This window comes from Miscanthus floridulus, chromosome 15 (assembly GCF_019320115.1).
Source record: "Miscanthus floridulus cultivar M001 chromosome 15, ASM1932011v1, whole genome shotgun sequence".
NCBI classification, from domain to species: domain Eukaryota; kingdom Viridiplantae; phylum Streptophyta; class Magnoliopsida; order Poales; family Poaceae; genus Miscanthus; species Miscanthus floridulus.
Window position 1 is genome coordinate 68545996 of NC_089594.1, and position 23459 is coordinate 68569454.

At 42.5% G+C, this 23459-nt stretch overlaps 2 protein-coding genes across 6 annotated transcripts; one reads left to right on the plus strand and one right to left on the minus strand.

The window, feature by feature from the left end:
• Positions 1–8935: 8935 nt before the first annotated feature.
• Positions 8936–13676, plus strand: LOC136509316 (psbP domain-containing protein 1, chloroplastic-like). 5 transcript variants are annotated; one of them, XM_066504140.1, is made up of 3 exons: positions 8936–8958; positions 12709–13123; positions 13256–13676. In XM_066504140.1, the coding sequence occupies exons 1-3, from the start codon at positions 8954–8956 to the stop codon at positions 13472–13474; spliced, it is 639 nt and encodes a 212-aa protein (XP_066360237.1). In that variant the 5' UTR covers positions 8936–8953; the 3' UTR covers positions 13475–13676. The 5 variants fall into 5 exon arrangements, with proteins under 5 accessions (XP_066360237.1, XP_066360233.1, XP_066360234.1 ...); XM_066504136.1 differs by lacking the exon at positions 8936–8958 and adding an exon at positions 9289–9748 and having other exon boundaries at positions 12702–13123; XM_066504137.1 differs by lacking the exon at positions 8936–8958 and adding an exon at positions 9289–9742 and having other exon boundaries at positions 12702–13123.
• A 6-nt stretch (positions 13677–13682) lies between these two features.
• Positions 13683–21498, minus strand: LOC136509314 (uncharacterized). Its single transcript, XM_066504135.1, has 14 exons — positions 21190–21498; positions 20393–20505; positions 20202–20298; positions 19974–20098; positions 19208–19805; positions 18718–18903; positions 18280–18573; positions 17412–17564; positions 16963–17117; positions 16421–16526; positions 15232–16338; positions 15062–15140; positions 14415–14771; positions 13683–14293 (listed from the first exon to the last, which is right to left on the minus strand). Exons 1-14 carry the CDS (start codon positions 21292–21294, stop codon positions 14100–14102), a joined length of 3669 nt encoding a protein of 1222 aa, XP_066360232.1. The 5' UTR covers positions 21295–21498; the 3' UTR covers positions 13683–14099.
• Between the last annotated feature and the right edge of the window lie 1961 nt (positions 21499–23459).

Here is a 23459-nt window from a genome sequence, read left to right on the forward strand (position 1 = left end):
ACTTTATTTAATCCGATGTAGATTCTGTTTCAACCAATGGCAAGCGTGAGTTGCTTTTGTTTGCTCCAAAATTCCATCTTGACAAAATAGACGTGGTAAAATATGCTACGTCGAACAACCCTATACATGAGTCCTGCTTCGGTCTTGGATGCGGTTGCATACTAAGCCGCTGATTCATTGGTAGAAAACTTGTCAAGCCTCGTCTCCTGTGCCTTGATGGATCGATATGAGCGGATGATCCTGATCGGATTTTGACTCAATCTGAGGTGGTGTAGCATCTCAATCGGCTGTTGTAGCAAGCTTGTTGGTGTATGTGCTCTCGGTGGCAGCTTGTACGAGGTTGAGTGCATAGGCCGTCGCTGAGAACGTGTTCGTCTGATGATCTTGAGGTCCACCGAGCTCTCGAACACAAAACGCTGAGACCCCCTACCTGGCGCGCCAACTGTCGATGTTTTACCACCGGTAACCCGTCACAGGGTACCCGGGATGGTGATTTGTTCGGAGGGGTATCGGTGTTTGAGGAACTCGATGGTAAACGCAGGGAGACAACGATTTATACTGGTTCAGCATGCCAGAAAGTCATGGCACCCTACATCCAATCTGGTGTGGATAGTATATTGCGCCATGTGCTATTTGTTGTGTTGCGAGGTATGTTGTGGTTGTGAGTTTTGTCGGTTATCTGTCTCCTGATCTAGGGACCCCTGCCCTCCTTTATATAGTCCAGGAGAGGCAGGAGTCCTAGTCGGTTACAAAGTAGAGATCCTAGTAGGATTACGTGTAACTAGTCCTAGTAGAATTACATGTAGGGAATCCTAGTTGGACTAGGTCTTCTTCTCTCTTCTCCGTGGGAAACCCCATGGGTCCCGCATCGACAACAATATCTTTCAAGCCTTTGACTAAGTCATGCTTAACCAATCTATTCAATTGTTTCATTCCAACATGACGAAGCCTTCTATGCCATAACCAACCCATGCTAGATTTAGTGAACAAGCATGTAGACAATCTAGCTTCACTAGCATTGAAATCAACCAAGTATAGATTCTCATATCTAAAGCCTTTGAAGATCAAATTAGAGCCATCTACACTTATGATTTCTACATCATCTACTCCAAATATGCATTTGAAACCAAGATCACACAATTGAGCCATGGATAGCAAATTGAATTTCAAGCTCTCTGCTAGCAACACACTGGATATGCTCATGTCATTTGATATTGCAATCTTACCAAGTCCTTTGACCTTGCCTTTGCCATTGTCACCAAATGTGATACTATCATAACCATCATTGCCATTGGTGTTGATTGAGTTGAACATCCTTGCATCACCGGTCATGTGTTGAGTGCACCCACTATCAAGAACCCAATGCCTTCCTCCAGCTTTGTAATTGACCTATAAAAGAAGATTAATTCTTTTTAGATACCCAAACTTACTTAGGTCCTTAAAGGTTAGTCACTAAGCTCTTTGATACCCAAATGGCTTTCTTCTTTGAGCCCATCCATGGTTTACCAATAAACTTAGCCTTCACACCATTTGTACCCTTAGTAAGCACGTAGAAAGAATTAAGCTTAATGGAGGATACATTAGCATTTTTGCTCTTGCTTTTGCATTCATGCTCTTTATGACCAACTTGCTTGCAACTAATGCAAAACCAACCATTGTTCTTCACAAAACTAGTCTTGTGAGGAGCAAAGGCCACCTTGCCTTTCTTCGGGGTATAGCCCAATCCCTCTTTGTAGAGAGAAGCTCTTTGGCTACCCAAGCACATAAGCAAGCGGTCCTCACCACCATAAGCCTTAGCCAAGGTGTGAGTGAGCTTATTGACCTTCTTCTTGAGGTTCACATTCTCAACCACTAGTGAGACATCACAAGTGAAACCATCACTACTAGATGAGGTGGAAGTAGATTTACTACAAGAAGGATTAGTAGGAGCAACAATGATAGGTATAGATAGTGATGCATCAATTAAATCACAAGTTAAACCTACATTGCAAGTTTTAACATGTTTCTTATTATTTTGCTCATCAAGCAAAGAGGAATGAGCCTTTTCAAGCTTCTTGTGAGCCTTGCCAAGCTTCTCATGGGCATCCTCTAGCCTCTCATGAGATGCATTGAGCTCATCAAAGGCTTGCTTAAGGGCTTTTATTTCCTTATGCAAGCTTTTTGCATTCCCTTCTCTTGATGTCAAAGTGTTCTCTAGCATCTTCTAGCATGTTAAATAGTTCATCTTTGGTAGGTTCATCATTATCACTATCACTATCATTTTCATTTTCATATTCATTATCATCATCATGTTCTTCATCACTTTCATCATCACAAGATTGTACCTTAGTGGCCTTAGCCATGAAGCATGATGAAGAGTCAAAGAGAGAAGGCTTCTCATTGATGGCAATGCTTGCAAGAACCTTCTTCTTGGTGGTCTTGTCATTATCACTATCATCATCATTACTTGAGGAAGCATTACTATCCCAAGTGACCACATATGAACCACCCTTCTTCTTGAAGGTCATCTTGTCCTTCTCTTTCTTTTTCTTCTTGTCCTTCTTCTTGTTCTTCTTGTTGTCATCATCATTGTCGCTATTGTATGGACATTGAGCAGCAAGATGATCTTTACTTCCACACTTGAAGCACCTTCTTGACTCTTCTTTGTTCTTAGATGAAGACTTCTTTCTTCTAGCATGGTAGCCCTTCTTCACCATGAACTTGCCAAATCTCTTGACAAAGAGAGCCATCTTCTCATCATCATCATCGTCCTATGAATCATCATCTTCACTTGATGTTTCTTGCTTAGCTTTGCCCTTGGATGATGTGGCCTTGAATGCCATACTCTTCTTCTTCTCATCCTTCTTCTCATCATTCTTCTTCTTTTCTTCTTTTTCATCTTCATCTCTACATGTATCATCGGTCATTATATCTCCCAAAACTTGGTTTGGCGTCATGGTGTCCAAACCACTTCTCACTAGAATGGTGACCAATGTACCAAATCTTGAAGGCAAGCATCTCAAGAACTTGTGGGAGAAATCCTTGTCCTTCACTTCTTCTCCAAGTGCTTTGAGATCATTGACAAGCACTTGAAGCGTATGGAACATCTTCGGCACACTCTCATCCTCCTTCATCTTGAAGCTTGCAAACTTCTTTTTGAGAATGTATGCCTTTGCACCCTTCACGGCTTGAGTGCCCTCAAATGATTCTTCCAACTTCTTCCAAGCCTCATGAGCCATCTCAATATTCTTGATTTGCTTAAATGTTCTCTCATCAATTGCATCATGAATAGCACTTAGAGCAATATCATTATTTTGAAGAAGCACTTCTTCGGTGGCTGTGGGATTCTCTGGATCACCAATCTCAATTTTGGTTTCCACCACCTTTCACAGCTTTCTATTGATTGACTTGATGTGTGTGGTCATCTTTGACTTCCAATAAGGATAATTTGAGCCGTCAAATTAGGGTGGCTTCTTGGTGTTGTTGATTTGAGCCATTTTTGCACCGAAGGTTGTTAAGCCTCAAATCATGGTGACCTCGGCTCTAATACCAATTGAAGGGTCCTAATGGCTAGAGAGGGGGCAAATAGCATAATAAAATTTCTACAACAACACTTAACAAAATGGTTGGACAATTATAAGGTGAGGCAAGTGTTGCGCTAGCCTACTCAAAATACAAGCCACCTACCACAATTCTAGTTTAGATAGTATCTATTCACACAATAGCTATGATACTATCCTATGTTAGTGTGCTCTCAAAGACTAACTAAAGAGCCACACCAACCAAGCAAACAAGCTCTCACAACTAGTTATACTAAAGAGCTTGACGACTAGTTTGTGGTAAAGTAAAGAAAGTGATCAAGAAGGTTATACCGCCGTGTCGTGAAAAGAACCGATCAATCACAATGATGAAAACCAATGTAGACCAATCATCTCGGAATCAAATGATGAATACAATGATTTATACCAAGGTTCACTTGCTTGTCGGCAAGCTAGTCCTCGTTATGGTGATTCCCTCACTTGAAGGTTCACGTGCTAATTGGCATCACACGCCAAACCCTCAATAGGGTGCTGCACAACCAACACAAGACGAGGATCACATAAGCCACGAGCAATCTACTAGAGTACCTTTTGGCTCTCCACCGGGGAAAGGTCAAGAACCCCTCACAATCACCACGATCAGAGCCGGAGACAATCATCACTCTCCACTCGACGATCCTCGTTGCTCCAAGCCATCTAGGTGGTGGCAACCACCAAGAGTAACAAGCAAAATCTGTAGTGAAACACGAACACCAAGTGCCTCTAGATGCAATCACTCAAGCAATGCACTTGGATCACTCCCAATCTCACTATGATGATGAATCAATGAGGGAGATGAGTGGGAGGGCTTTGGCTAAGCTCATAAGGTTGCTATGTTAATGAAAATGGCCAAAGTTATGAGCCATAGCCAGCCATAGGGCTTAAATAGAAGCCCCCACAAAATAGAGCTGTTATACCCCTTCATTGGGCATAACGCGAGCTGACCGGACGCTCTGGTCAGTTGACCGAATGCTGAGCCCCCAACGTCTGGTCGCTCATAGTTAGCCACATGTCCCGACTTCAACGGTCATCTGTCTTGATCGGACGCTGCGCCTGAGTTGATCAGACGCTGAACACCCAGCGTCCGGTCATTTATAGTAAGGTTCCAAAACTGACTTTTGCTGATCGGACGCGTCCGGTCATGCTCGACCGGACCCTGCCAGTGTTCGGTCACACTGTGACTTCTTACTATGCTGACCGACAACACGACCGGATGCAGACCTTCAGCGTTCGGTCGCTGAGCGACCCAGCGTCTGGTCAGTTGACCGACGCCAGCATCTTTGCGACTAACTCCATTTCACCTCTAACTTCTTTACCCTTGCTCAAATGTGCCAACCACCAAGTATATCACCTTATGCACATGTATTAGCATATTTTCACATATATTTTCAAGGGTGTTAGCATTCCACTAGATCCTAAATGCATATGCAATGAGTTAGAGCATCTAGTGGCACTTTGATAACCGTATTTCGATACGAGTTTCACCCCTCTTAATAGTACGGCTATCAAATCTAAATGTGATCACACTCTCTAAGTGTCTTGATCACCAAAACAAAATAGCTCCTATGGTTTATACCTTTGCCTTGAGCTTTTTGTTTTTCTCTTTCTTCTTTCCAAGTCCGAGCACTTGATCATCACTATGGCATCATCTTCATCATGCTATGATCTTTTGCTTCGCAACTTGGAGTGTGCTACCTATCTCATGAACACTTGATAAACTAGGTTAGCACTTAGGGTTTCATCAATTCACCAAAACCAAACCAGCGCTTTCAGAGGTGGCCCTAGAAGTAGTGCTTGGGCATGTCCATAATGCATTGAGTAATAAGTTTGTTGAGAACTTTGCTATTCTTGCCTCACATGATTGACAATTTTTTATTGGCTTGGAGCCCTATTTTCTTCTTGGGCTTCTTCGATGCTTTTCTTAACTTTGGGACATATTTTAGATGTATGTCTAGCCCTTTTGCCATGAATAATGCAGCACATATCTTCATGTTTTAAAGATGCTTTGCCTCTTCCTCTTGTGGCAAAGCCTCCTATTTCAAATGTTCTTTCATTGAATTGACTTCGCTGGTTATATTGATTTTGGTGAGCATAATCACTTTCGGCTATTGAATTGTTGTCATTCTCAATTTGATTGACTTGATTGTGTGGTGTAAATGGTCTTCGCTCATAGTTGTTTGGTTTTGGAGGATGAAAGCTGTTGTTTTGCTTAATTTGAGCCCTGAAGTTGTTTTCTTCTTTGATTCTTTTCTGTAGTCGTCATCTGACTTGCAATATTTTGAATGACTTCATAAAGCTCAGTGACTGTACATGGGTTTTCTTGAGCAAGATGAGAAGCGCATTGGCCTACTAGAAGCCCTTTAATTGCAGCTATTATTACCACTTCATCTAGGATATTTGGAATTTATGCCTTGATTTGATGAATCTTTTGAAATATTGGCTCAGGGGCTCTTTGATTTGCTGCTTGCAATTTAACATATTTATGTCTGTGACGCCAGCTGGTTGAAATCCTTGAAAGTCAACAAGCAAGTTTGCTTTAAGTTGATCTCATGAATGTATGGATTTTGCTTTCAGCGAAGAGTACCATTGTTGTGTTGGTACTTTAACTGACATGACAAGAGATTGTGACAATGTTGTTTCATCGCCGCCTCCAGAAATTACTGCAGCTTCAAAACTCATCATAAATTGCCTCGAGTCAGATTGACCATCGAAAGTTGGTATCATGTTAAATTTGTACTCCAAAGGCTATTGTGCTAGCTGCAAGTTTATTGACAAGAGAGAGCTTGTGTCAATTGATATGAATGACTTTTGGGAATTCTTCTCTTGAGAAGCTTTTGTTGCTGAATTTGGTTCATCTAAATGTATAACTTCGTGGCTTGCATTTTGGAGTTGTTCATTTAGTTCACGAAGGGTGGCTTCGGCTTCTTCTGTTCTTTGTTTGAGATACTTTTCTCTTGCTCTTGCGCGACATTCTTCAAGTTCTTTTTACTTTCTCAGCACTTGCTCTTCTAATTCTTTGAGTCTTTGTTCTTTGGCTTCGCTTGCTTTTGAAGAACTTGGGTCTTGGGGTGCATCTTTTTCGAGACTTTGGTCTTTGACTATTGGTGGGTCATCTTCGGTTACCCCAGTGGTAACTTTCTTGTTAGGTCTGTCCATTAGCTTCGTGTGGTCGCGGGAGTTTTCGAGCACACACAAACGGTGGACGCTAGATGTTGGGTAAGAAATTACTCAAGCTCAAAGTTTGAACACAAGACAAAATTGTATTCATTTCATGATCGTACTGTACATGTCAGAATGTGTATTTATAGGGACCTAGTCTTCGCATCTTACATAAAATGACTATTTTACCCCTAACTCAAATATTTACAAGCCTTTTCAACTATAAAGGCTAAGTGGTCATTTTACACTACTTCAGTCTCCATCCCTCTATTTGGCCATTATTCTTCTGGGAAATTCTGCCTTTTGTCTTAGTCTATTTTTGCCCTGCTTTTCTTTGTCTTCGTTAATCAGCGAAGCCAAATCTTTACCCGCGAAGTTAAACTTTTGTCTTCGCTTTGGTCTTGACTTCTTTATCTTGATTTCTCCTTCTTCTTGGCGAAGTCAAATCTTTTTCATACGAAGTCGAAATGTTGTCTTCGCTTTTCTTTTTCCTGCAAATAGATTTCGTTACGGAATCCCAAGAATTTAGCTCCAAAGTTTGGGGATGTGTTTTGTGACGAAGTTAAATTCCCAATAGGTTCACTCTGTACAGTCCAGACAAGGAACTGATAGGATTGATGGGAACAGTTTTGAATTGTGGTAACTTAAAAAGCTTGGAAATTGTTGCATACTAATATCCAGTCTACACTCTACAGCCCAGACAAGATAACTGACAGGATTGACAGGAAACAGTTTTAATATTGGTAACTTTAAAAATATTCATGCAATTAGAAAACGTGATTATTGCAACAAAGTGGTAATATAAAATTTCTCATTGTGTCATGCTTGTCAAAGAAAAAAAATCTGTAGTTAGGTACCCACAAAAAACCTGTAGTTGTCAAAGAAATAAAATTTCTCATGCAACATAAAAAATGCTCCGATTAATGACTAGCTGTAGCATAACAGGGGCGGATCTAGTATAGGTGCATGGGGGTACAGCTGTACCCCCAATTTTTTTGTAGAAACGAGAAGTATATATATTACATACCTAGTACATTTTATCAAATAGCAATAAGCTCAAGTGCTCATCCAAGAGGGAAATAGCTTGTAGCCCTATACTAGCACTCTTTCTTCTTTAGCCCGGGAACCCAAAATGTTCAATACACACGACACAAATATAAGATAAAAATGACAACGAATTAATCAGTTATTTAAAAAAAATTGACTCATTTTCCTTCCAAACCATCGTAATAATATAAATTTGTAAGCTTGGTTCTTGATTTTGTTTAATAACCAAAAAAATGTTTTAGAAAAAACGTCTGTATATTACTTGATAAATAAATAATGTTATTTTTGTAGAACATCATGGCACTAAGAGAAACATTGATCTAGCTTTTTATGTACTATACTCAATAAAGCAAACAAGATTTCTTCCCGCTCCCAATCAGGAAGAAACTAATACATCCATCTGCCTAACTATTTTATTGTCATTTGGCTGTAGTATTATATCGTCAGCGAATTACGTCATCTAGGTCCGTACCTCCATGATCGGAATCCTAGATCCGCCACTATAGCATAACATAATTTACCTTCTTGATTACTGCATAGTAAATATTCCAAGTAAGAATTTGATCATAGATTGCTAGTGTAGCTGTGTGAAACAGAACCTTTGTTCCTAATAAGATAGCTGCGATCTGGAGTTGTTCTTTCCCTAGTTTGCAACCTGAGTTCAGTAACTGTAGCTGAATTCTGAATAATTGTAACTTCACATGACTGGCCTGAATTTCTACTCAGGATGTTTCTTCTGAAAGCATGGGATTCATGCTGGATTTTCACATCCATCGAGTGACGGAACATCATATGTAAACCAAACGTGGGAAAGCATATCCACAGCCCTTCGTTTCCCTTTCCCCAGGGCGTCCTCGGGCCCGTGCGGGCTGTGCGACCGAAGTGGGCCCCTAAAAATCATAGGTCCTAAGATTTACTAAGTATCCTAAGTATATAATAATAATTTTGGGTTTTGTTTTAATTAGAAAACCAGCCTAAGCTGTCATCCTTGGCCCAAAAACGTGGCCTGCTGGAGGTGGAGCACAAGTCACGATCGTGACTTCCTTCCAGAGACAGAGCCGCCGTGGCCATTCCAATTTTTCAGGTAACCCTTCCGCCTTCGTCGCCTGGACGGACTTCCAATTCCTCGGCCTTGCCCTCGCCGTTATTCGTTGTTCGTCGCAATCCAGACCAGATCGGAGACGCAGATCATGGGGTAAATTCCATGCCCAGCCCCTATTTTATATTTTTATTTAGTTAATCTTGGTCTATGCTCCTGTACTTCTCAAGTGATGGTTATACAACAAGTATAATTCTTGGTCTATGCTGCTATACTTTGTAATATAAGTAATACATTGATATTTGCCAAAAAAAAAATTTGTTTTGGCACCTCCACTCAGTGTTTCCAACTGGGCCTCATGTTTTTTCCGGGACGCGCCTGCTTTCCCACCTTCCGTATCCTCCCATTATCCAAACACCACCTCAGTCAGCTTGTCTCCTTAGACTGTCTCCAACGGCGTAGGGAAACGCAGACCCAAACGCAAAATGCATACGGCACAGTGTTTTGGGTTCCGAAACGGCAGCCATTTGCGTAGCATCCGACTAGCGAGGCAAAAAAGCGTCTTCGTTCTCGACGACGCAAAACGAGAGAGGGAGAGGGAGCAGGTGCGGGGCCCGGCACAGGGGCGGGGCAGCAGGTGCGCCACCGCAGCAGGGGCAGCCCTCGCCCTGCGCCGGTGCGCCGCCGCAGCAGGGGTAGCCCTCGCCCTGCGCCACGCCCGCGCCCTCGCTGCGGCCCACCTCCCCGCCGGCGCGCGCCCACACGGACGGCCGGGCCGCACGCCATCGAGCTTCAGATACAGGCGCCATGGCTATGGTGGTAGGAGCAAGGGCGGCTGGGGAGCTGAGGTTGCCGACGGCGGTCCCATGTGGGGCGGTCCGCCCACGCTCGTGCGCGCTCCCTCGGGTCACCGTCCCATGCGGCGGTCTCCCGGCGGCCGGTACGCGTGCGTGCACTTCTCCCTAACCATCCATGGCTTGTTGAATCTGTCAGCGCGTCTCGAGTTAGCAATGCAAGAAATAGACCGCCGGACTGTTTCGTCGTTGGTAGGTACCGATGTGTGGATGATTCTAGGCGAACTTCCTAGTTTGATTTTGCCGGATGTGCTTGGCCATTCTGGTTCCGCCGTCCTCCAGCGCGTCGTCCTTTGTCATGTGAGCGAGCCTCCAAGAATTTCGGGTGCCACTCTTTGTAGAGCTGAGGCCGATCACTCGGTTTAGCTTACCTCACCTTCACTCATTTAGTCAGTGTGTGTGTGGATGAGTGGAATGTTAACAGAAAAAGGTGCGGTCTCAAAGTCTGAACAGCAACATCACTACTTGACCGACTGGACTTGTAGTCAGTATGGTTCTTCTTCAGGCGTGGGATCCACAGACATCAGATTTCCAAAAACATTATATGGAACATTCCATGTGCAGATTTTCAAGGCGTGTAATTTTGATAGCTAGGGTCCTTCCTGACTTAGTCATTCCTTTTGTCCTTCTCTTGTTATATATTTTCAGTGCTTTGCATGTACCCAGTAACTAACTAGAGGCCACGACGAACAACATTTACCACGTTGCTGCTTCCTATGGTGCCAATTGACGTTGTATCCACTTCAAGTCTTTGCTTGTTGATGTTGATTCCATATTTCCCAACTGACTTCGTGTCACCTGCGATAGGCCATTCAGAGCACGCATGTGCCTTATTTTCCAGCAGTCTTAGAGTTAATGTGACCACTGAAGAAATGTCGACAGTTCATTGCATCAGTTCCAGTTTTATGCCGACTTTTTTTAATAACAAAACTTCACATAGATGTGTTCGAGTTGGGAATGACAGCTCTCTCGCATTTCATTGGAGAATTGCTGCAATCGATCGACACTGAATTACATTGTGTTGTGGACTAAGGATAGTTTTAGCATGGCTAGTATTAGTTGTGACTTGTCCCGGGTCATGCAACTAGTAAAAAATGGAAATAGTACATTAGGTTGATAGTGTGCCGCATATCATCATGACGGCTCTGTGTTTGTCAAAGGAGCCTACAAGTTTGAAGTACACTGCAAAAGATCTTAGGCTCCAAGAGTAACTGGTGTGCTGTCACAATTTCTGTTTTGTCCTGTTTATCCTAGTGTTGAATATTCTGTACAATCCAATTGAACTAGCCAAACAGTTGGATTTAGTTAGCTAACAGTTTTGGTTAGGTTAGCTATTTGGAACTTGTTTTGAATTGTTGCATGTTAAGTTCAGTCTACACTACAATCCAGACTCTCCAGACAAGGATTGATGAGAGCCGTTTTAATGTTGGTAACTTTAAAATCTTAGAAATTGTTTTGAATTGTTACATACTAAGATCCAGTCTACACTCTATGGTCCAGACAAGATAACTGAAAGGATTGATGGGATCCAGTCTATATTCTGTTTTGAAATGTTGATGCAATTAGAAAAAGTGATGATTGCAACCAACTGAAAGGATATTTCTTTTGCAAGCGTGGGATTCACGTTGGATTTCCACATCCATTGAGTGATGGAACATCTCTCCAAGTCATGACATTTTACATCAGTGCATTTCAAGATGTGGGTTTTTTCAAGTCCTTGTTAGTCACTTTCTTTGGCCTTCTCGTGTTATTTTCAGTGTCCTGTGTTTCTCAGTATACAGGTTTCGTCTAAGGACTTCAACCATGCTGCTTCCACGTGTAGTGCATATAACTATGTAACCATTTCAAGCTTTCCATGTTGATAGTGATCACATATGTTGTCACTATGTGCTTTGTTTCATTCAGAAGTAAGAATGCCCATGTGCCTTATTTGCAGCGATATTGGGAGTTACTGCACTAGTCGAAGAAATGTAGACACTGTTGTCTGTTTGTTGCATCAGTGCATCACTACCAATTTATTGGCCATTTTTTCCTAATGAAATCTCCCCATGGACGTATTCCAGTTGGGAAGGACAATAACTCACCCTGTTGACCACATTTTTCTAACAATTTTTCGGCTGCCCTTGTTATGGAGGAATTTGGATGGTTTGGAGGAATTCTTGAAGAATTTGTGAGAGGAAAACACTGTTCCAGATGAAAAAAGAAGTGGATCAAGCCGGGTTTAAGGGCACGCGAACGGGGCCACATGGATATGTTCCAGCTGGGAATGACCATAGCTTACCCTTCTTCTGGTTGGAAATTACTGCAACTGGCAGTGATTAACATGATGCTAGTTGTGGATTGATAAGGATAGTTTTAGCATTTTTTGTAGAAGAAAAAAGAAAACTTGTCTGGCAGGGTAAGACTGCCCCCACAGTATTTTTCTTGTTTATGGCATGCAATAAGTCAAAACAGAACAGTACAATAAGCTGATGGTATTATCTCCTACATGGCTGCATTGTTGTGTTCATCAAAGGAGCCAGCCTAGGAGTTTGAAGTACATTGTAGATGAGCAAGTCTCCAAAAGATACTAGCTGTGCCGTCACAATCCTAATAATAAACATTCTATAATACTGTTCAAATATGTAAACAGTAGAATTTAGTTACCTATCAGTTTCTGCATCGTTAAGTCTGTTTGGAACTTTTTTTCGAGGAAAGTCTGTTTGGAACTTGCTGTGAATTGTTTCATACTAAGCTTCAGTCTGCACTCCTATTCCAAGTAAACATTTTGGTCAGTTTTAACATTGTTAACTTAAAGATCACTCATTCCAAGTAAGACGAGAGAAACTTAGGTAGCTGAAATCTGGAGCACTTGTGCTTAAATTTTGTGTCTGCACCGTGTCACGAAATCAAAGAGGTACAAACTGGACGGTGACAGACACAGAAATTATTGACGAGCCTTATCATTGCTTGATGTTACTTGTTTACACAATATCACAACTTCATAAACTGCAACTTGTCTCAAAAAAAAAACTTCATAAACTGCAATAACTAAGATGTCTGCAGTTCCCAGGAGGAATGTGCTGTCAACAATGCTCTCCACTTCGACGATCCTGCTCTTGGGTCCGAGACAGATCACCTTAGCAGATACAGCCGGTGGCGCATTCAGGGAGTACATCGACATATTTGATGGCTACACCTTCCTGTACCCGAAGAGCTGGATCCAGGTCCGGGGAGCTGGCGCGGACATATTCTTCAGAGACCCCTTCGTCCTCGACGAGAACATGTCGGTCGAGATATCGTCGCCTTCCTCGTCCAAGTACACGAGCGTCGAGGATCTCGGCCCTCCGGAGAAGGCTGCAGAGAAGGTTCTCAAGCAGTACCTGACGGAGTTCATGTCCACCAGGCTGGGCGTTCGGCGTGAATCCAACGTCCTGTCGGCGGTGTCCAAGGTCGCTGACGATGGCAAGCTCTACTACGAAGTTGAGGTGAGATGAAACAGACAGAGCTGCTGCAAATTTCGTTTGAGATTCAGAGAAACGAGCTTCAGAGTGAAGATATGGCTTAGGCTAGTACAAATCAGAATCTGAATTCTATATGTGCTTGTGGTTTAACTGCAGGTGAACATAAAATCCTATGCGAGCAACAACGAGCTGGCGGTGATGCCACAGGACAGGGTGCAGAGCCTGGAGTGGGACCGCCGATACCTGTCAGTGCTCGGCGTCGAGAACAAGCGGCTCTACGAGCTCCGGCTGCAGACGCCGGAGCAGGTGTTCATGCAGGAAGAGGACGACCTCAGAAGAGTCATGGACTCCTTCAGGGTCATCAAGACGGCGTAGCTAAATATTGCAATGGTTTGTCTATTGTAGAGTGTAGATGTTTGCAATGGTTTGTCTATTGTAGAGTGCAGATGTTTTTTTTATAGCTGATACAAAGCAAAATTGTAATTGCAGTCTTTAAATTTTCCCTTGTTCGGGACCTTTGTATCAGCAGAAATGTTCATATCACATGTACCTTGTTTGCAAATGTGCAAAGCCTTAATCTGCTTCCATTCATGTCTAGTGGGAATAACCAGTTGCAAATGGAATGCATGTGCAGAATTCATATCAAGATGTCACAAAAAAAATATAGAACCAATCAATTGCATATGAAATCTATGCTTTTTTACATAAGGTGTCTATATAAGAAGTTTAATATTGCCATTGTATCATGGACGTGCAACTTGGGTCCTACGTGCCTGCCGCTGCCTCCTTGCATTGCATCCTGGCCTCACCACTCACCAGTATGACGCCAGAGGGATGTTTACACTCTACAAGCATCAAAATGTACTCCCTGCGAGGCTGCGACCTCCAAATGTGCCTCGAGTGACAAACCACATCTACATACTTTCTGCAAAGACAGCTTCACTTCCCGCGAATCAAGAATGGGTCGGAACTTCAGTTCTTCGGGCCCACCAATTTCACATTAGTTCTGTTTTGCAGACTTCTTCACCTTCTGCTTCTGTTTCTGCTTCAGTTGTGTGAGGCCAGGCGCTGTGATCTTGGCATTCCCGACGATTGCAGCCACCAGCTCAGGGTCTGTGCATGCCTTCATGAGCTCCTTCTCATGGTTGGTGGCATCAGGTGTGTGCAGGAACAAGCTCATAGCAGTTTTGGCAGCTGAAACCAACATACTTGAGCATCAGGGCAACTGATATACCAGGGGAAAATGAAAAGAAAGGGTGAAGCTAATAAACTTTTTTTGTCGGTTGATTGTCCTGAACTGATAAAAGAAGCATACCTTTCCCTTTCTTTGCAGTGCCTGGGGTAATCTTTACACGATATTTGTATGTCTGCAATGCGTTGTAAGGGGCGCACACAGGTACAGCATATAGCAAAATATCACTCGGTAGTGGGTTTCCAGTTAAGTAGTCCAAATCAATCAACTTTTCTCTCTCTTCATCACCAATTTCTTGAACATCGTCTTCGTCCATGGGACTATTGCCACCAGCAGGCGCAGTATTGGTACCCATAACATCTCTGCTTCTACTAATGCTACCATCATTTCGGTCCACCTCAGATGTGCTTTCTGGGCAATCGCGAGAAAGATGTCCTGCTTTTTTGCATTTATAACATATTTTTGACGAGTCATCTTCACCTGTAAGAGTACAGGGTGTGAATGTTTTGAACTGTCAAACATGAAAAAATGATACTTCACACTAAAACTTTCATTTTCCAGTTCAACATGAGAGAACATTATTCAGCAAACTAACATTGTATACTATTTGAAATAAAAGTAATCAACTATCAAAAGACTGATCAACAGAACATTCTGGCAAAATTGCTATTGTACAGAATAGGAAGAACAAAAGGCAGTAATCACTATCCACTCAAGGAGCTACTTATCACAAATAGAAGCCTGAAAATGAGAGGAAAATGTCAAAGTACCAGCTGATGGTTTTGATTCTTTAACAGAGGTTTCTTCATCTTGTGAAGGTTTGTCCTTCCGCAATGCTTTCCCAGATGACTAGCATGACAGGTACAAGGGAAAATGTTAAAACTTGCAGCACAAAAAGGAAGGACAATAAAATAGGAAAGAATATAAATGATGTTATTACCGCAAGCAATGCCATACGGATCTCCCTTTCTTCTTCATCCTGCTCTGCATATTTCTCTTTAATCTTCTTAAGCTTCCCTTTCTGTCCACGGCTTACTTTAGCATTAGCAGCCTGAGTGCTTCCCTTGCCCTTTTCTTGCTGTGAATTACCTGGCTGGCTTAATTTAGAACCAGTTGCCTTTGAGTTTGCCTTTCCTTTTTCTTGCTGTGAATTACCTGGCTGACTTGCTTTAGAATCAGTAGCCTTTGTGTCTGCCTTTCCCTTTTCTTGCTTTGAAGTACCTAGTGTTTCTACAGCTTCACCATTTTGAGAATCAGTAGCAGTTTCACCATTAACTTGGCCCTTCTTCAATTTTCTTCTCTCTGCTTTCGATATGTGTGGTTTGTCTCTTATAGTTGGCCTTTTCACTTCAAGATCATCGTCATCTTCTGCTAAACTTGAAGGGGTGCTGGTGAGCAAAGAGCTTTTACCTGACACCTTTGCAGGGCCAAGGCGAAGAGTCTTATCTAGCAGATCATCAAGTTGAGATGAAACAGAAGCTTCGATTGTTTCTTCCTTAGAAACAGAACTTCCATTGTCCAAGGTTTCCTCAGATTGGATTGTTTCTTCCTTAGAAATGGAACTTCCATTGTCCAAGGTTTCCTCAGCTTGGATTTCAGGAAGAAGTTCAGTTGAGTTGGCAGTACCAATATTACTAGAGAGATCAGGAAGCTCAAGATCATTATTTTGTTGAATGTTTGTAGTTTGCCCGCTTGTTTCATCTCCATGAGTTTCCTTGTTTGCACCTTCATCACTACCAATTTCTTCATCAGATTCAGGGTTACTTTGCTTCTTGCGAGACTCTGCTTCCATTTCTTGGAGGGCCTCATCTTCACCCCTAACCCTCCTTTCATTCAGATGAGATGCCAAGGAGCTCTCATCCAAGCGGAAGAGTATACCAAAGCCCATAACAAGGGGGTGAGGTGGAAGAAAATTTTTCTTGCCACGGATCATAAAACTACCAACAGTAAGGTACTCGCCAGTAGGAGCTGTCTTGCTAACTTGATGTGGATACACCCACCAAGCACTTGTAACAATTTTTGAATCCCATGCTTTGCTGTGGCAAACCTGAAGCAAGAAGCCCAGATCATATGAGCACTGACTTTTTAAAGGTATTATCCTAAATGTTTAGAAATAATCTTTAACTCACAGTGAAGCATCCTGCTTGGTTTAATGTTAACGGTGGAATAGGAGTGTCAGGTTTGTGATTCTTGATTATAGTACTGGAAGCTCCATGTAACTCGGCATGCACATACCTATTCAAGATCCAAAATCAACCAGTTGCTTCTATCACAAATTCACATATCACAGCAATACAAAACTTATGAGACAGTGGAAGTTATATTTTTTCGATGATCAATTGTAAAATATGACACATTGTGAAAAATAAATGCATTAACATGATAATATGAAAAAAAAAAAGACTTTACAACGAATCCAGCAATACTACTCTATATGATCAATCCAAATATTTTTTCTTAATTAATGGTCAAAGTTAAAGAGTCATTTTTTTAAAAAAATTGTACTCTTGACTGCATGCTTACTGTAGAAAATATATGTTAGCACACGTTATCAATGACATTGAAGGACTTCTTGTGGCATACCAGCATAGTTTTATATTTTATGTGTACCTTCATATATCAATATTAAAAATTAAATAGAAGCATTCTAAACAGGAATAAAGATACTTACAGATCTCCTTTGGACATATAGCGTTTCACAATCAACTCGTTTTGTTGAGCATCTCGGCCACTGATAATCAAGTAGTTTTCACTACTGATGAACCAATTGAATTTCTCAAACCAGTGAACTTTGCGCATATGAGTGATTGCAGCTACCGTTTTTTCCTACAGGTGTCCAGGTATAAAAGTTATGTCACCATCGAAACAAACCAAAAGACAAAATAATTGCTTCCAAAGGCAGGTTTGCCTTTCATTTAATTATCAGCCATTCTTATGAACTATGCCTCTGCTATCTGGGATGAAAACCAACTGAATATTGTTGGGTTTTTTCAACAGTAACATATAGCATAAGGTTTTTTGTGCAGGGCCCCAAAAAATCTGAATCTTAACAGGGACCAAATATCAACAATCAATTTTTGCGTTGCAATACAAGTCTACGTCTATGTTATAAAAAAGTACCTGAGCAAGCTGAAGGCGTGTCTTCTTCTCAGCTGCTTTAAATGCTTTGTCATGAGCTGTGATAGTCTTCTCTTGTTTACTTTCCTGTTTCTTCTTCATTTCATACCACCGTCTTGCATTAGCATGTGCAGAAAGTGCTATATCAACCTCTACCTACAGGAATAAAAAAGACTCAAGTTGATAAGAAAACAATGTGAAGATAACGATATTGCATTGTAAGTTAACTACTGAAATATAGTAGGTACATGTAAAAAGACCAAAAATGTATCACGAGTTTATGGGTCAGCATAAATTAAATAAAATCATGAAAAGTAGTAAAGTACTTAGCACCATGATGTGGCCTGTGGGTGTACCGAGAAATACTACACGTTGCTTGTCGCATATGTAACTAGAAGTCATTGATCCAAACATTTTTTTGGATGAAACATTAGTTTTCTTCTTTGTTAAACATTTTTTCTACCCAAGTACAACATTTTTTTCTTTGAATAATGGAACATTTCCTTTTCCCTTCTCGGTGGAATAAAAAAATTTCCCCAACTGGAACAACTTTTATCCTTTTGTCCCAGCAAAGAAAAAACTTGTTCCACAAAAAAAAATTGTTCCAGCAGCAGCAGAAGAAAAATGTTAGGATCTCAGCATAGGTGCACGACAAGATGAGTTCCAGTCGCATGTGCGACATATAACACCCCACGATAGGGGTGGTGCTTATCAAGTAAAGTACTTTACATGGCTGTCTTTAAAAAAAGGTAAAAAAAGTTTAACTAACCAAAACAGACACATGACTAAATCTCCTCCCAGGAACATCATATACAAAGAACCATAAATTAGAAAGTGCCAACACAATTCCATATGCATCTGTATAACATACCTTTTCCACAGGTGCAGTTTTTTCATCCTCGTCCATGTCATCAAGATTATTGCTCAAGAGTAGAGTGATACAATTTCTTTCAAAATTTAGTTTATCAATAAGGCCTGCTACCGGGTTTCCAGCCTTTCTTTCCTCTTTAATCATGCGAGTAAGAGCTTCCCAACTCATTTCATTTGCAAGAGAAACACGCACAGCCAAAATTGCTGCATCTACATCCTCTAAATTGTATTCAATTAGTTCTGCCATTTTGACACAATGGTCCACTTCCTTCCTCAATGTATGCACACGATTCTCCTGCATGGCAGAACAGAGGAATGGACTATCATATCTCCTAACATATGCATCAAACAAGTAATAATAACCCCCAACGGCAAGAGAAATACTATGAGAAATGCAATAGGTGAATTGCATATGTGCATTAAAAGTGAGGTGAGGTACCTGATCCAATTTTATTTTATTCAGCCTCTGAGCTGCAGATTCTTCTTTTGCTTTCTGCTGTTGATTCACCTTTTGACTTTCTATTTTGCTGTAGAACTCATCTAGTGCCGCATCAAATGTCGCAAATTCATTATATTCCCTTGACTTGAATTGGTTCAGCAGAATAGGGCAATATTCATCATATATCTGCATACAGGAGTCCTTCTTCTTAAGCACAATACCCGGGGGGCGGTCATGACCCCTTGCAGGCCGAGTTTTTTTTTTTTTTTTTTTTTTTTTTTGCATACAGGAAGTCAAAACAGTTAACTATCAAAACATTATATCAAGGGCTCAATCAGATGGTAACGTGCAAGTGCCAGTGCCTAATAATAAACAAGCATATATGATATTGTGGGCAACAAACATTTCTTGTGCATAAAACAAAAAATGTAAATCTGCTCACTCAGTTCCACAACAGTAACAAACCAGGCAAGGAGTAAATTATACAGACCTTATGATTAGTTGAAGCCTCTTCCGAGGGTGTGAGGTTCTTCTTTGCGGTAATCTTATTCTGCATGAGAATATAACCCTCAGGAACCTTTTGGCCAGATATAATATCTACAAGCCAGTCCTCAAACCTTGTAATAGATTCCATTAAAGCCTGAACAGTGTTGTCATCGATAGTACTCTCTGGATCTTTCCCAACCTTTGTACTTGGAACCAAACCAGCATCCAATATGATATGCTCCGCTAGTGCAGGGCCATAAGCCAGTGCCTCACCAAGAATTGTCTTCAGGGTAGCTTTATTGGATTGAGCACCATTATTTGCTTTTGCATTTGAACCAGACTGCTTAGCTTTTGCAGTGGCCTTCTTTTCTTTTCTACTCAGTGATTTTTCAGATATTTCAGTTACCAACACTTCATCATTGGTAGATTGAGAAGGTTCCTGAGCATCAGTTGATCCAGTTGTAATTTCCTCTTTATCATCAGCCTTATCAGGCACGGTCAACATGTCCGTTAACTTTGCAAACTCAGTCCTGCCAAAAACACGGCAAGCTTCTACTGGATAGCGATGACGTGACATGATGGCCAATCCTTTGTTGTCATCTCTGTGATCCATACAATAGAAAATAAATACAATGAACACAGTATATATGAAAGAAAAGTAAAGAGCATCCTTGCATTGCATGTTAACTCTGATATTTTCTTGTCCTTGGTCAATACTGCTGCAGCAATGGTAGTACATACTAAGTACAACTTATCAATCAGGCAACAACCTGTGAGAACGTAGTAGTGTCATCACTGTGTATTCTGAATCTGTGAGAAGAATATTTCCTTGTGCATAGAGCTCCAGAATTATGAAATGTGCATTACTGCCAAGCCCAAATTGGAAAAGGATAATCTGCACCGACAAGAAAAATGGGCTCAATTAAATGGCCAACGAACAACAATACAAAGCTGCTGGCGTGAAATGTTTATCTGAGGAAGCGAAACTGGAGCAATACCCTGTCATATCCGAGCATACGGACATCTTCAAGTCTCTTGTTACGAATGTGCTTTCGTAGTTTCAGAGTGAAACCCGAGGGGGTGGTGCTCTTGTCGCTGCGGAAATGCATACACACAAGGGTGTAGGCATTAGTGTTCCAGAACAGGGTGATGAAGCAAACATCGATCAGGGCAGTGAGTAGAATCTCACCGGACGTATTGGGTGGTGTGGAACCTGACACCACTCTCCATGAGCAACAAGACCCTCTCGCTTTCCCCTGATTCAGTAATCCCACTGCTGTTCATAAGCTTGAAAAGGTACGTCTGTCCAAGTGCAGAAAGATGTTACTGAAATTACATCTGTAGTTCTGTACTAGTATCATCATCATATATAGTAAAAACACAACTACGATGTGTGAGACTGCCGAGAACAATATGATCTGTTTGTATGATGTACTGGTAATACAATACTTTTATTAATGGCCCAAAGAATTGAGGCAGCTAAGCCTTACTCAGAACTCAGAACAGATCGAAAGGCAAGAACCACCAGGTTGATCCTCACAAAATACTATTGAAGCGACACACAAGGATCTTGTATCCCACAAAACTGCACCTAAAATGTGCATCAAGAGCCTCAGCGAGCCAGTTCATAGCGTAATCTATTGATTATGTCATATCTTACGAGTGGAAGCACAGGCTACATCAACTACTGAAAAAATAACACAAGGAAAATCTCATAGCATACGGAGTCACCAGTGGCGCATCAAACTAAGGGGTTCTCTATGCCCTGGGCTCACGCTAAAGTTTGCTAAGTGGCAGCACCACTGGTCGAGCAGACTGAAATCCAGTACAGATTACAGAATCGCCTCCTACGCCACGCCTCTACCGATCGCGGCGGCGGGGGCCCAAGGAGAAGCCCCTTCCCATCCAACCTGCGCCCAAGCGGGGCGGTGGCTAGGGTTCGCGGCGGGCGGAGCAGCGAAGGCAGGGGACGGGGAGCCAGCTAACCTTGGGGGTGATGTCGTAGACGTTGGCGAGGCGCATGCCGATGAGGCGGCGGAGGCACTTGACCTCCGCCGCCACGTCCGTCGTCGTCATCCGTGCCTTCACCATCTTGCCTCACCCGCCGGTGCTACGGCAGCGCCGCAACCTTGGGGGGGCTTTGGCTTCCTTCCTCCCTCCCGGGGATTTCCTCCCTTCTCTCCGCCGCCTCCCGAGCTCTCTCCTCGTCGGCACGAGTCGGGCTCGGCTCTGGTTGCGGCCGCCCACCCACCTGAACCTGGAGTGGCGAAGGACGCCGCCGCCGCAAGGACGAGATGGGCCGGTCCGTTGTCCGTGGATCGCCTATCCTCTTGCCTTTACGTCCAAGGCCCTTTTTGTCACTGAAGTGGGCCGCAGGTTACGGATCCGTTATACAGGGCCCATTCTCTCGTTTTAACGTAGACCATCAAGCCCAACAGACAGTTTTCTTTTTTTTACGGTAAAACTATGATTAGAGCGTCCAAAGGTCGGGCGGCCTCATGTTGTCCATATTATTATATCCACCACGTTCGATACCACCCTCTCAAGTAGCCACTCAGACTTACCCTCTCTCCCCCTCCATGTCTCTTGGAAATCACAGAGCGCCACCGCTGCCTCCTTCCTCCATCTAAGCCGACCACGCTGCCTCCTTCCTCAGCTTGCGCAGTGCCACCCCCGCCTCTTCCTAAACCCCAGTGTCGTCGGGATGCCTCGCCATCATGGGGCCGCCGCCGCTACCCATGCCGATGCCCGCTGGGCACACGTGCCGGGGTGCCTCGGGTCGTCCTGGCCCGAGCCAAGGGCACCCACGAGCGCGGGTAGTGCTGGTGGTGCTCGCTCGCTATCGGCTCCCACCCCGACACCCGGAATCGACCGTCCCTGACCTCTCCCCCCCCCCCCCCCCCCCATGTTGCAAATGCTTTGTTTCAAGTGTTTCAGTTGTGTTTATATGGATGTTGCAAAAATAGATCGGGATGTTGCAAGTGTTTTAGAGACATGTTGCAAGCTTTTCTGCTCCCAATGTTTCATCTGTTTTTTCAGACATATGTTGCAAGTGTGTTTATTTGGATGTTGCAAGTGTTTTATCTGGATGTTGCGTATGTTTTACAATGATTTCAAGTGTTTTTTTTACGTGTTTTGCAAGAGTTTCATCTGCTTTCAGACGTATGTTGCAAGTGTAGCATCTCAATGTTTCAAAAGTAGATCGGGTGTTGTATCTCCCTCCTCACCTTCTATTGCCTTATTTCGGGTGTCCTCGTCCTCCCGGTGTCGGCTAGGCATCCAAACCAGAGGGTGACGTTCAGGGTGTTCTGAGCGGCGTGGGCCCCCTTGTGGGGCGTTTTTTTATGTGTGTAAAGAGCCGGAGAGGAATTGTTCATCATTTCGAACACAGAAGATTCATGTGATGTTTTTTTACGGAGCACAAGTTCTGATTAGAAGCTCGAGTTCTCTGAGTTTACTTGTTCATTTCATCGTGTTCCTAGTAGCTACTCCTAAAATTCGGTTTATGCATGTATAAACCGTGAATTGACGAATGTCCAGCGCATCTTGCATTGGCAGAAAGTGATTCGACTTTTACTCGTTCTTAACACAAGGACACATTGTGGTTCTCCTACATACGTACGTATTCTAAGAAAATGTATGTGGGAGCAGACAGTTCTTGATCGAATGTGTAGCAGCATTGAGAATGATTGATCAGATGGTTTGAGGGGCAATTGCATTTTTTTTTGAGAAAGACACTCAAGAGAGTGCCTCATATCTGATATATATCAAAGAAAACAATAGTTTGTACAAAAGAACAACTTGACACAAAATGATCTCTAAATAATAAAAGTACATTGAAGTTCAAAAACGGTCATCTTCTTCTTTTGGCGTAAAGAAAAGACAGTATCAACCTTTTGTTTCCTCGTCTCCTGCCATGCTGCACCTGCCGCTGCTGTTTCTGCAAAGGACATTGTAAGGATTACAGAAAATCTTCAAATTTGAGCGCACCCCCCTCGCGGTAACCAGCTGTTAGAAAGCTTCAAATTTGAAGGGCAGAGCAGTTAGAGAAGAATTAAGCTAGGATTTAAGGGCCAAGTAATCAGAGGAGCAGGGTTCCAAAATGCTTGCAGTTGCATCTAGTATATTTAACTTCAAATTTGAAAATGGGAAAACAAATTATTATTTCACTGAATAAAATGGACCACTAATTTGTTTGCATGATTGTGCAGCAGCTCTTCATAAGCGCTAGTAAGTAGAAAGACAGAAATACATGC